General features: G+C 38.6%; 1 protein-coding gene across 1 annotated transcript; it reads left to right on the top strand.

Annotated features, from left to right (window-relative positions):
• Positions 1-8,632: 8,632 nt before the first annotated feature.
• On the top strand, positions 8,633-10,540 carry LOC147624556 (putative serine/threonine-protein kinase At1g54610). The gene is made up of 4 exons (XM_086819845.1): positions 8,633-8,770; positions 9,267-9,367; positions 9,466-9,586; positions 9,684-10,540. The coding sequence occupies exons 1-4, from the start codon at positions 8,633-8,635 to the stop codon at positions 10,203-10,205; spliced, it is 882 nt and encodes a 293-aa protein (XP_086675971.1). The 3' UTR covers positions 10,206-10,540.
• The last annotated feature ends 3,527 nt before the right edge of the window (positions 10,541-14,067 follow it).

Below are 14,067 nucleotides of genomic sequence, written 5' to 3'. Positions count from 1 at the left end.
TGGTGGGATGACATAGATGCAGATGTGCATGTGAACTTGCCAAAAGAGAGCATTATTTCATTATCTGGGGGCCAAGCGAAACATCAAGTGGAAGGGATAATGTAAGTCCATGGTCAGGAAGGTTGAGACATGGTAGTGTGAGCACAAGTGAAAGTGTTGTTGACAAAGGCCAAAAGAAGGTTGAAGGAATTAGCATAACACATTATGAGTCATCTAGCTCGGAAAGCTTAGATGATAAAGAACTTGGCATCCCAGCCTTACATACTCCAGGTGTAGAGATATGTTCATCCACATGCTAGAGCATAGGGTGTACAAAGTGATCCATAGGTTTTGAGAAGGTCACAAAGAATTATGTATGTGGAGAGATTGACATATGATGGATATGCAATGCATTATGCATACATGACATCAATGATAAAGCATGTGGAACCATATGGTATTATGGTGATTGTCATCTATGTAGATGACTTGATTGTGATAGGTGATTCAAGAAAGGATATTGTAGATGTGAAAGGTTCATTAGGTGGTGAATTTGACATGAAAGACTTGGGATAGTTGAGATATTGTCTTAGCATTGAAGTGGTGAAAACAAAGAAAGGCATTTGGTTGGTTCAAAGGCATTTGGTTGGTTCAAAGGTAGTATACATTGAGTATGCTAGCAAAGTATGCCATGACAGGTTGTAAGCCAATGAGCACACCATTGGAGCAAAATGTGAAGCTAAGGACTGATTGTGGTAAAGAGATTGAGGATGTGACAATGTATAGAAAGATGGTTGGTAGTTTGATATACATGACTATTACTAGACCGGATTTATACTATGCGGTTGGGCTTGTGAGTTAGTTTATGCAAAGCCCAAGGAAACCACATTTGGATGCAGTGAGAAGAATCTTGAGATATGTGAAAGCTACATCACATTATGGACTCCTTTATGAGTATGGAAAAGGTATGGATGTTCATGGATATACAGATGCAGATTGGGCAGGTAGTTCTACTACTAGTGGCTATGCTTTCACATTGGGAAGTGCAGTGGTGAGTTGGAGTAGCAAAAAGCAACCCACAATTGCTTTATCTAGCACATAGGCATAGTATAGAGGAGCAACTATGGCTGCATGTGAGGTGGTATGGCTGAAAAAGCTACTCAAAGATTTGGGACAACAATGTGATGGGAAAGTTGTCATACATTGTGACAACATGAGCAGCATACAGTCGGAAAGATATCCGGTCTATCATACGAGGACCCAACACATAGAGGTCCGGAGCAGATTCGAAGTCTGTCGCATTTACCGATTCCACCAAGCAGGTATGCTCACTATCGGTCTCGAACTGATAACCCTTGAAATGGAACAGATTTTAAGTCTGTCGTGTTTACCATTTTCACCAAGTTGTATCATGGTCACGTCACCCACCATGAGACTCCTTCTCCATATGTTTCTCTATCCACTTCCTATCCTCAGGTGAAGCTCCGCAAAGCAACGTCTCTTTGTTTGTACATCCTATTGTACGGAGCACGCATATCTTATCCATCTCCATGGAACACACATATCCATTCTCATTAATGCTGCAGGTTTCAATGCTATGTTTTTGTAATGAAGTTACATACATTTTATTCTATCAAGATATAACTTAGAAAACTCACATGTTAAGTCAGGTGATCATCGACAACACCTCTCCTTCATCATGTATGGAAACGTCCAATAGGGTAGCCTCGACAAATGGACGTCTTGAACTGTTGTGTTTGAATGCTGCATTGTAACTATTTCAATATACTAAGCTATACTCTACGCACAGTACAAGATATATATAACAACATTATACCTCTTTTGATTTCTTTATCCAAGTGTGTAAGTGGTGGTTGCCATCCCAGATGTAAAACACTTTTCGCAATAAGAACTCCCACTCTGTCCCTTTGATTTGATCCTCAAACTCTTGGTTTTTTCTCTCCCATATCTCATCCCACAAACCTTTGTCACTTTCCATTATTTCATGTGTTGAAAGTGAAGGATTTGTGATAGAACGTCCTTTTGTGTGCAGATAACCATGGTTCAAAAACTCAACACATAGCTTCATGTATTGTGCATTGATCTGACGTATGGATGTTTGACACCAAATGGCAAAGCGGAATTAATGGAGTAGGCGCGTGATTTTTTAATTTAAAAAAAACAATAAGATTAAATAGTCTTTTTTACTAGAGGCTTTCCAATTCACATATTCAGCTTTTAAGGGCATGTCATACCATCAGCCTATCCAAGACCTCATGTAGCATGTCATCATGTAGTTCGCTACCATAGTTGATAATGAAAGCATGTCGTTGCTCATCTTCATCCTGCTCATCCTCACTCTCACCACTATTTGAGTGGTACTCTTGCTAGCTTTTGATTTGCATTTCAATTTCACATGTACATCACTGTCATCTTCTTTCCTTTGCCTGCCTCGGTTTCTAGATGTCGCCTCGCACCTTCACTATGTAATCCTCATCACTATCTTGTCGTTTCTTTCTTCTCTCTCTCTTGTTGGTTGTCTTGATTACAGGGGCCTTTGTGATTGTTGAGTGAGGACTTCCAAATGTGTTATGTGAGTGTCTACCCGAGACATATTTATTGTACTCGCATCTTTTTTAACCTATTTGCTTCCAATTAGTAGTCAAAACAAACTACACAAATCACAAAAGTGACCCTAATAAAGTATACTTATTACCAAGTTAATTTTTTCCCATATCACAAATGAGTTCACGACGTCATATAACATATACATGTCATCCTGATCAATTGGATACCGCAAGGAAATGTCTTGCTCCAGACAATTCTCAACCATAACTCCCACATTGCCTTCCGAAATAGGTCGAGAATGCATAGTTTGACTTATGGATGTGTACATTACACATATACCCAACCTTCCTTCCCGTAAACATAATGGACATTTTGTCATTATGCACAAATTCCTATCAACAAGTACAACAAATCACTTTGTCATTATGCACAAGTTCCTAAAAACAAGTACAATAAATATATATTTAATAATAGTTCTTGAAATGTACTATTATAAGATCAAGTAATACTATTATTACCTCGATTTTTTTTGGATCATCTTGCAACCATTCAACTGTGTCAACAATGCAAGCCATCTAGAAGATGTGTATTGTCTTAATAGCAACCATAAAATGTGTTGTCCACACATGACTGGGCTATTCACATCAAAAATAAGATTATAATAATATTTAACAATAAAAAATGTAACAAATATATATACAATGTCGTGTCTTTTTATAAATGTAAATTTTTTAATATATTTAATTATACAACTAATATTTATGTTTAATACATTTTTTAAAGATACTTATATTATAACAATTATTAAACATAAATATAAAAGATTATATACATCAAATTTTAACAAATAAAACATTTCAAAAATTACAAATGTACTTTTAAAAAAAAACTAACAATAAAGAAGGCCTAAGCACCCAAGTCGTCCTCCAAAAGAGCCCCTCCCTCTCTTCCAAAAAATCAAACCCTTTAACCATGTCCTCTCTTCCAAAGAACTCTCTCTCTCTCTCTCTCTCTCTCTCTCTCTCTCTCTCTCTCTCTCTCTCTCTCTCTCTCTCTCTCTCTCTATCTTTCTATCTATCTATCTCCTCCTCTTTCTCCTTCTTCCCTCTCTCCCACTTTCTTTTCTTTTAAGAAAACTCTTATTTTTTGGCCTCTCTGCTGTGTAAACTAAGAGCATTTAATGTCATTAAATGCATTCTCTTTTATTCTCAATCGTTGTTTTTGACAAAAAAAAAAGAAACAATAGAATAAAATCTATTGAGGAAAAACTAGTTAATGCATCCTAGATAGTGCTAATCATTGTTTCTGAAGCAAATTTTTTTAGATCTCTTTTAAAATTTTAATGTAGTTCTGTGAAATATATTTAAAGGTTTTATCAAATTTTGCCCATTTAAGCACCATTTTGAGATTCTCTAACTCTATTTCTCTCACATTTTTGTGCTAACCTTTGAGCTTTTGTGTTTGTAATGGATTGCTCTACTGTATCAGTATTCTTTGGTGCCTTGAACAATGACCACATGGTATCTTTTCTCGATGTAGCTTAGTATTTGGCATTAAAAGACTAGGAGTTACAATCTCCTCTCTTTAAAAATCCAAATGCTTCTCTTAGTGTCTTTGCCATCTATGAGTTAGAAGATAACCCAAATCACTTAATGCAATTGTATCCAAGCAATAGCACCTCCCTCTCTATGGTGCATGTTTTTGCCAAGGAGTTGTCGAATAGATATCTAGTGATTCCATCAAGTGAGGGTGAGCAATCTAATCCAAACGTCAAAAAAGATTTCGTGGATCTCAAAGAAGATGCTCCATCACAGTTTATAGAGGTGGTGAATCTCATGACCGAAGAACCTTCAACGACCCTCAATGTGGCTCCAAAGGGTGATGAGTTGAACAACGTTGTCAATGTCGTAATGATTAGTAACTCTCATGGTGGTATAAAAATGTTGATGGGATGTTCATGTATAGATAAATTTTCTGAAGTTCCTAAAATATATAATGGCAACATTGCTTTTGAGCTCCCTTGCATAGGTGATTCTTTTCTTTCTCCCATGCATGGAATGGAACAAATGTATGATCAACATTGCTAGACTAAACCGATGAAGACACATGTAAAGTGCTTGGGTATTGTGATGAGGAAGAGCTATTATGGAGGGGTTTTTGAATGCAAAAATAGTCTATGTGGAAGTTTCAAAATCAATGGGGGGCAGACTTCTGTATGCTTTGAGCATGTGCGCAAGGTTGTGGGGTCGACCACCACGATGGCCACACATGTTTATGACCCCAAGATACTTAGTAATATTTAGAACTTATACAATGTCCATGCTTTACTAAGATTTTACATGAACTCGTACATTGAAGTACATACTTCTGCGTGCAGTAGCTTATGACAATTGCCACTTCCAAATGAAAGAGGAAGACACAAATGCATAATAAATGTTTTGGCAAAAGCTTAATGTGGTAGTGGAGCAAAATGGGCTAGCAAAATCAGACTTTGTCGGCTTTATAAATGGACGATGTTGTAGCAAATTCGAGGGCTATGATGTCTATTTACAATGGTGGGCGAGATAAGAGAATGGAGGGTAGAGAAATATCATGCTTATTCAATTTGGGAATAAAGTCTTCACATACATACACGCAGTACGTGGCTCAAGAATTACCAGGACGAGCATAAGCTTTTTTGTAGACAATGGAGGTGTGCCAAAAGCGAAGAGGATGATGTCTTAGCTAAATACTGATATATAAGAGCATGATGGGGTAATGGCAAAGTGGCAGACCAAAATATTCATGCTATGGATTGTTGGCTGAGCTAATGGAACATATAATTCCCTCATTAGAGAAAACAACTTCTTGGAGAGTGAGAAAATCAATGTTGGTTTGCAGCAATTATGTTTCTATTTAGAATTATTTTTTATTTTCGCCTCATTTTCACAGGTTGTGGATGACGCAACAACTGAGCACATTCCACGAATGAACTTGGCAGAGTACAAGCACGCAAGTTGGCTTGCGGGTGGGGTTAAAGGGAACCATCTCTCTTTACGACACAGTAGGGACCTAGCTAACATACTACTTCAAAGTTCAAAAAGGCATGCATTTCAACAAGGGAAGCACATAGGATCTGGTCCAAGCATTGCAAAGTTGTTAGAGAGGTGTGCTAACAAAAGTGGGTTATCACTAAGCCTAAGCGCAACAAGTAGGTTGGTGGGAGAAACTGTTAGAGGAACTCCTATGTTCCACATTCCCAATGTAATGGGCAATAATAAGCCATTGCATCGTAAGTGGCATCCATAAACCATAATAAATGAGGATGGAAGTAGCTCCCATAGGCAGAATATGTTAAAGAGAATCAACCTTGAAAAACAACAAACAAATAGATGTGTGCAAAGAGAGGAGGAGGAGGGAATGCAAAGAGTGTGGGAAATAGATATTCATGATATAATGTGGGTAATTCATCGCGCACAAAAATAAACAGCAGTCACTTGTCAATCATGGCTAGGTGGCCAAGCAGGGAAATGCAAAAAACAAATCAAATAGTCAAGAAAAGGGGCCTCAACATCGATCTTTTACGGAATGCACGAGTGGACAGGTTGGCAGTGCAGACAATTTATGTGGTTCTACAATACAAGCGTGGACCACACATGGTCCATATGCTCAACAATCACAAACACACCTATGCAGCCTCCAAATGTTTGTCTAGTTTAGAAAGGCACAAACCTTACGAGCGATGAGGTGCAAGCTCTAGAAGGAGTTAGATTTGTTTTGCAGAAGGAAAATTTACAAGAAGACAACATAACAAGAAGCACAACCCTAAGGTACAAGATAGGAGTGTCAGAAATAGCAACCAAGAGGATAGACAATGCTCTCACTTTCTTAACTTCAATCATTGCAAAAAGGGTTGTGAAGAAAATGAAACATGAGGTATTTGTAGTAGAGAGATTGATTCTTCAAGGATGCAAGGTGAGAGGTATGATGTCACAATTGTAAAGCTATCGTGTGTACATGTCCAGATTTTCAAATGAGAGCAGGCGATGACGTTCATTTGTTGCATGTAAGCATATGTATTTTGTCTATCTACATGTAAGCATATGTATTTTGTCTATCTGCATGTAAGCACATATATTTTGTCTATCTACATGTACTTGGGCTCGATGCAAATAATATGTTTATACACCAACCACATCTCAAAAAGAAAGACTTGGCTAGGATTTTGAGTGTAAAAAGGTCTATGCCAATGTAAGCATGGTGTGCCCAGGAAAGTGTTATGTCTATCTCTTTTTGAAAATGTCATAGAGTGGGATGATGGGAGGACCTATAGTGTCATGATCAAAAGCCATCGGATGGTTTGGTTGTGTTTCTGTTTATGTCAAGTTTTTTTAAAGGTTTTAGATTTTTTGACCTACGTGGCTTCTCACATTGTTTAGAACTTATGAAGTGGTTTGTGAATTTTTTATTTTTGAAAAATAAAACGAATAATATTGAAAGATTTTTCCTTGAAGCTACAATTGGGGAATGTGTGTCTTTCAAACGACCTTGTGAACAATGTACTGATAATTGAATTTCATTAAATTAACCATAAAAATAGAATTTGCTTTTTCTTTTCCAAATAACAAGTGTTTAGGTCGTGAATAGGGCGGAATCATGTGCACTCTTTCTCTCTCTCCTGCACTCTCTCCTAGTTTAAAAGCACCAACCAAAGGAGAGGTGTTCCTTTAATCACTCTTTTTTTGCATGCACATGAAAAATGAGAGGTATTCATTTAATCACTACTTTTTGCATGCAAAAAAAAGGAGAGGTCCCTATTGAAAGTGACATGCGGAAACCATGCAATAAAAAAAGGAGAGGTCCCTAAAGTGACAAAAAAAAGGAGAGTTCCCTATTAAAAGTGACATGTGGAGGCTATAATTAGAACAACTAAAAACTATATAAAGGTATGGCTTGGAGCTCATTAGATCTATCATAATCCCTCTCTTTGAATGCATAGTCCCTCGACAAGCTGTTCCTCTCTCACTCTATGTCTCTCTCTCACATCAACCCCATACCCTTTATCTCTCATCCTTCCAACATGTTTAGCTCGAGTAGCACTATCCCAAACATCAAAGAAGCCATCTCCACAGTCATGTCTAAGTAAAGGGTGTAGATGAAAGACAAGAGCCTGAATGGGAGTGAAGTGTTGGAGCGCATGCAACAGAGTTTAGAAGCACAAAAGCTATGGAACAAACTCAATGAAGATGGTTCATTTGAAGATTGAGACACATATCAATGGAATATGTATTGCAATAGGGACTTGGCATGCATATGGCATATATGATAATATCTAGCCACAATGGGGCATGTTTTTCAAACCAATAATTTTATTCGTAAACTAGTGTAATAAATCTAACATATTATTAAATTCACCCCACATACTGATGCTATTGCATGCGCTTGCTTGCAGTACAACAAGAATGATGCAAGTGCATGGACAAGGCAACGCACACAACGCTAGGCTGCAGGCTAAGACGAAAAAAAGAGTACAGGTTGCCACGCTAGGAAAAAAGTAATTTTACCCATAGATTTTGTGTTTTGTTTGTAATTTGTAATTTGTTTGTTTTTTTTTCATTTTTTGTAGTTGGATCTTTTTTTGGTTAAAAACAAAATAAATGATGAAAAAATAAAAGGGGTTATATAGTAAAAAAGAACATAAAGTAAGAAATAAAAAAGTACTTGACATCAAAAGGCCCCTCTCTTTGTGCAGAATGCAATGCACATGTTATAAGCATGCACATGAATGTCCTCATTCACAGTAACATAGGATGGTACACTTTTTTGAAGTACTTGACATCAAAAGGCCCCTCTCTTTGTGCAGAATCAATGTAATAAGCATGCACATGAATGTGCTCCCATAAAGATGTGGGGGTAAGACATTATTTGATGGCCTGTTTTAGATTGAACACATTTGATGGTGTTTCAGATTGAATACAAACATACATTCTCAAAATTATTGAGCAGTTGCGCTCATTTTTCAGGTTGAACAGCTGCACAAGATTTTTAAACTGTGTGGGTCGCCTTCGGAGGACTATGGAAGAGACACAAGCTTCCCCATGCAACTATGTTTCAGCAACCGTACAAGCGTTGTATTGGGGATACTTTCAATAAGTTTCCGGGTCCTGCTTTGTCTCTTCTTGACAAACTACTGGCTATTGAACCACCCGAGCGCGGAACTGCATCTTCAGCTTTATCAAGCGAAGTAAGCGCAGCACTAATGGTTTCATGTTTGTATATTTCTGAAATCTGTGAAAAATCATGTCGTGTGAAGAGCTATCCAAGGAGCCTGATGTATAGTGTGTGCCTCAGGCCTTTGTATGAATGTATGCTTTTATGTGTGTGTGTGCACGCGTGGAAGTTCTACACCCACTATTGGGCACTGATGACGTTAGTGGGGATGTCATAGTATCCAGTCCATACTATGCATGATGGAGTTGATGGTTTATTGTCTTGCGGATGACTACCATGAGGTTATAAATTGCACTTTGTTATAAGGTGAATTTGGGCATGTTCTTGGATTCATCTAGGTATATATATATGTATCTGTTTTTTTTTTGGGGGGGGGGGGGGGGGGGCGGAGGGGGTGTTGTGTGAGAGAGAGAGAGAGATTGCCATCTCGGTTCTTAATGCATGCAACTTTGATAGGCAAGGAGAGGTTTTTCTCATGTTATTTGTCACACTGACATGTTGTATGTTAGTTCTTCACTAGTGAGCCACACGCCTGTGAGCCTTCAAGCCTTCCCCAATATCCACCGAGCAAAGAGATGGATGCCAAAACGAGGGACGAGGAGGCGAGAAGGTGATTTTGATTTGAAATGAAAGGGCAGGTTCACAGTTGCGTGCATTTATGGTTGAGATTATTTGCATGAGATTATCTATGTACATGTGTTTTGGTAGGCAAAGAGCTGGAGCTGGAAGAAAACTTGGTGACACTTCCAAGCGAATGGGTCCTCGAGAACGCACCAACAAAGCCATTCCTGCTCCGGAAGCAAATGCAGAACTGCAACCTAATATACAGGTAATTCCATATCCCTGCTTCTTCTCTCTCTTTTTTGGGTTTAATTTAGCTTCTTCTTCTTCTGTTTTTGACACAAAAACATCTTAATCCTCTGCAGAGGCGGCGTATGATAGCCCAGTCGCAGGCGAAGAGCAAGAGTGAGAAGTTCCCACCTGCTCATGAAGACGGTGTGGTGGGCTTCCCCATGGAAGCATCTCGGCCAGGCCAGGTATATGGTGATGGTCAGGGTAGCTCTCTCCTCCGTCCGCCTCGCCGTCTTGTGCCCACTACATTGGCGTCCATTTCAGGGCCTATGGGGGGGAGCAGGGCTGCTCGGGGAGCAACGAGAAAGGCGAAGATGGGCGAAGATGGGCGCATGGCCCCGCCTCGACCGCCCGGTCGATCATCATCGAGGTTGACGACTACAGATTTCTCGCAGAGTGGGGACTTCTCAAACATGGCTAGCGTTGCAGCGTCGACGAGGAGCAATGGCAGCAAGAGCAACCTGAGGCCTCAGGTAGGGGATGGCCATTCTCACATCGTCATGCCATCCGTGGAGGACCATGTCCCCACCATTGAATCGAAGGCACAAATTGATGGGCATCCTCCCGAGAGAGAATCATTTCCCATTGGTGGTTAGCTTTCATCATGTCCGGGCTTGGATTGTGGAGTGGAGATTTAACTTACGCCCTTTTCACATTTGGACAATTTGTGTATTTTCGTCCGGGCTTGAATTGTGGAGATTCGTATACCCTCTTCACATTCGGACAATTTGTGCAAGTTTGTCAGGGCTTCTATTGTCGAGATTGACATACCCTGTTCACATTCGGACAAATTAGCGTGGATACCCACTTCACATTTGCACAATTTCGAGCTCCCCTTGTAGATCAATAACCATCTTGATGTGCCTTGGTCATCCAACATTGTATGATTATGTGATGTGCAAAGGAGCTCTGAGTGATTGTTGATGGATTATGCATGGTATATGATTACAAGCATGATTTTGGGTGATTGTTGATGTCTTATGCATGGTATGACTACCAAGTAGGACTCAAGAGACTTGTTAGTCCATTTCATATATCATTTTTACCTTAAAGAGGTGTGGGCTCGTTGTTCACCAAAGCCTTTTCATATTTATTATGCATGTACAAAATGGTTTTCTAAGGACGGTTTTTGTGAAGGTCTCCTATTCAAATAAAGTCTAAGGTTTATATGTAATTACTTAAAAAGATTTCACATTTTGGAATTAAATTAAAACAATCTTTGAAATTTTTTTGTGAGGTGAATATACAATTTGTTTTTGAAATTAAAGTTAAAAAATAGTTTAACCAAAGCTTTTTAAAAAATTTTAATTCACTTTCTTAAATTGAAGATTAAAAAAAAGATTTTCGAGATCAACATGGAAAACCTTATATATTATGTAAAGATGTGCTTACATCAAATTTACTTTTATTTTTTAAAAATTAATATAAAAAAAGGGTTTTGGAGATCAACATGGGAAACCTTGTATGTTATATGTAAGGATATGCTTACACCAAATCCCAAAAAGTGCAATTTGATGATAAACTACATTATATTTCGAGACATTGTACATAAAATCACCTCCTTGCCTTTTTGACTAGACAGAAAAGACATGGTCTTCTATTCAATATTTTGAATTAATTAATTTTTGTGAGAGTCTCCTATTCAAATAAAGTCAAGGTTCCAAATAAAGTCTAAGGTTTTATATATAATTACTTAAAAAGTTCACATTTGAAATTATTTATATTAAAATGAGTTTTGGAAAAAAAATGAGATAAATAGATCGTTTGTTTTTTAAATTAAAGTTAAAAAATAGTTTTACCAAATCTCAAAAAAATAATTAGAAATTAGTAAAAGTAACTTTCTTAAATTGAAGTTTAAAAAAAAGTTTTTGAAGATCAATATAGGAAACCTTATGTATTACGTAAAGATACGTTTACACCAAATTTACTTATTAAAAAAGTTTCTAAAATTGAAGATTTAAAAAAATTGGAGATCAACATGGGAAACCTTATATATTATGTAAAGATGTGCTTACCGTGGTCTGATGACAAATTACATTATATTTCGAGACATTTTACATAAAAACCACCTCCTTGTCTTTTCGGCTAGATGAAAAAGGCACAAAATTATGAGACTCGATAATAGGCTTTGTTAGGCAGATTTTCTTCCACACGGGTGAATATCAGCACTATCCAAGGAGATCGGGTTGCTTTTGCTACCGAGCACATCAATTTTTTGGTCTTCTCTTTCTTCTTTGAGACCATCACCTTGGCCTTTTGATTCTTCACTACAAGGTCATGACCATCCTTGAAGTACCTAAAAGGAAATTTTTCGAAAAGAAGATTTCATCAACGTCTATGCATTGAATAACATACGGCATTTTCATGATGTTCCACACTACTACAACCCTTCTCTTATCCATGCATGGCCTATCTTCAGGATAATCCAATTCGCACTGTGAAGCATGCACAACAAGGTTGACTCAACGTCACACCAAGTCTATTTGGTATGCAATTGTCCATGTACACATATGCCCAATCAAACAAGTTGATAGGTGACAAAGAAACTTAGTTTTTTAAATCACCATGTTTTTTCAGCAATCACATTGTGGACAAAAGAATCTAAAAGGGTTTTTCTAAAAATCCATCATACAAGTTGATAGGTGACAAAGAAACTTAGATTTTTAAATCACCTTGTTTTTTCAGCAATCACATTGTGGCAAAAGAATCTAAAAGGGTTTTTCTAACAATCCATCATACAATAGCCTTACATGCCTTCATAAGTGTGCAAGCAAACTTGCCTAAGACCCTTGCATATGACAATCCTCCCGATGGTTTGGACACATCCTAACCCATGTGCTTCTTGATAAGCTTGCCAATACTTACCAAGGAGGAGCCCATGACCCAAATAACAATTTGAAAATGTGCATGACTTTATGTACCACCTTTTTCCAATACAAAAAGCCCACTAATGCATTCGAGACATATGAATTCCTCCAAGGGTTCCTAATAAACAAGATCCATGTCACCATTGCCCAAACCGATGGTAACAGAGACTTTGAGGATTTTTATCTTTGAAGGAGTGTTCTTTTAACACTTGGGCTAGATGCTGCTAACCTAACCTTGTCCTTCACATAACATAGATTGTCAAGCTGCTCTCTCCATTGGGTGGAATAACAATATGCGAAAAAGCATGCAGCACAACAGTTAGATTTGTAGAAGTTCTAGTGACATCCTCACATGGGCCACTACATCATTTGTAATACTAGCCAAAGGATGCCTAGCATGCTTCGAAGCAGACATAGTAGCACACAGAAAGCAACACACTATCAGAGAAAGCAAAACACATAGACACAAACATACACAAAGAAATACACACAAATGCAAAAAGACAGAAAGCAACATGCCACCTAGCACCCCAACAATGGCATAGACACAAAGCAACATAACTGACACGGACACACATGCCCAAACAAACAAAACCTTAAGACAAAGCTGAGACCTACTCCCCCTTGTTTACAGCGCACTCCCCCTTAATCACCAGCATGCAACTACCTATAGCAGCACAAGGACATAGGCCAAGAAAACCACATATGACAAGCAAGCACAAGCACGAGGGTACATAGGCCCAACAAACAATAGAGGCCCAACGAGCACGATATCATAGGCCAACCTAACCAAGACCACATGCCCATGAGTAGTAACATGCCAACCATCATAACCCAAACATATAATAAGGAAGATAGAGAAGACACAATAATGGGAGAGAGACAAGAAACTACATGTACCTATATCAACCCAATCGAAGAGCACGAGCAGTAGCATGCAACCTAATCAAACACTAATAGACACGTCCTAGGTTGAGGGAGCCATACAGAAGCCTAATGAGGAAAAGCATAAACACACCACATAGAGGTCAATCAAACCACAAACGCCCATGACATGCATGATGGTGCCTCGAAAAGAGGAGGCCACTCTTCCTTTTTATAGCCCACTCCCTCTCTATCACCAGCATATGCAACCACCTACAATAGCATGAGGACCTAGGCCAAGCGCACCACAAATGGCCAACGAGCACGAGCAGGAGAGTGCATAGGCCTAGCGAACGACAGAGGCCTAGCAAGCATAATGCCAAAGACCAACCCATCAATGCTTAACCAAGATTGTATGACCATGAGTAGCAACATGTAACACCACTCCCCTCATAACCAAAACATGTAATAATGAAAGATAGAGAAGATACAACGACGGGAGAGACAAAAACCTGCATGTTACCTTTATGCAACCCGATCGAAGACCACGAGCAACAGTGCATGTAACCCGATTGCAACTGACAAAACTATACACAGAGGCCCAATGACCAACAAGCATGAGCATGACATAGGCTGAGCGAAACACAGATGCCCACGTCTCATGAAGGGAAGTGCCGAAAAGAGAAGCCCACTATCCCTAGTTAAAGCCCACTCCCCCTCGCTATTG

This window comes from Cibotium barometz, chromosome 25, assembly GCF_041138505.1.
Source record: "Cibotium barometz isolate CiBa-2024 chromosome 25, ASM4113850v1, whole genome shotgun sequence".
Taxonomy (NCBI): domain Eukaryota; kingdom Viridiplantae; phylum Streptophyta; class Polypodiopsida; order Cyatheales; family Cibotiaceae; genus Cibotium; species Cibotium barometz.
The sequence above is the reverse complement of the archived record's forward strand: the minus strand, read 5'-3'. Positions and strand labels throughout refer to the sequence as shown.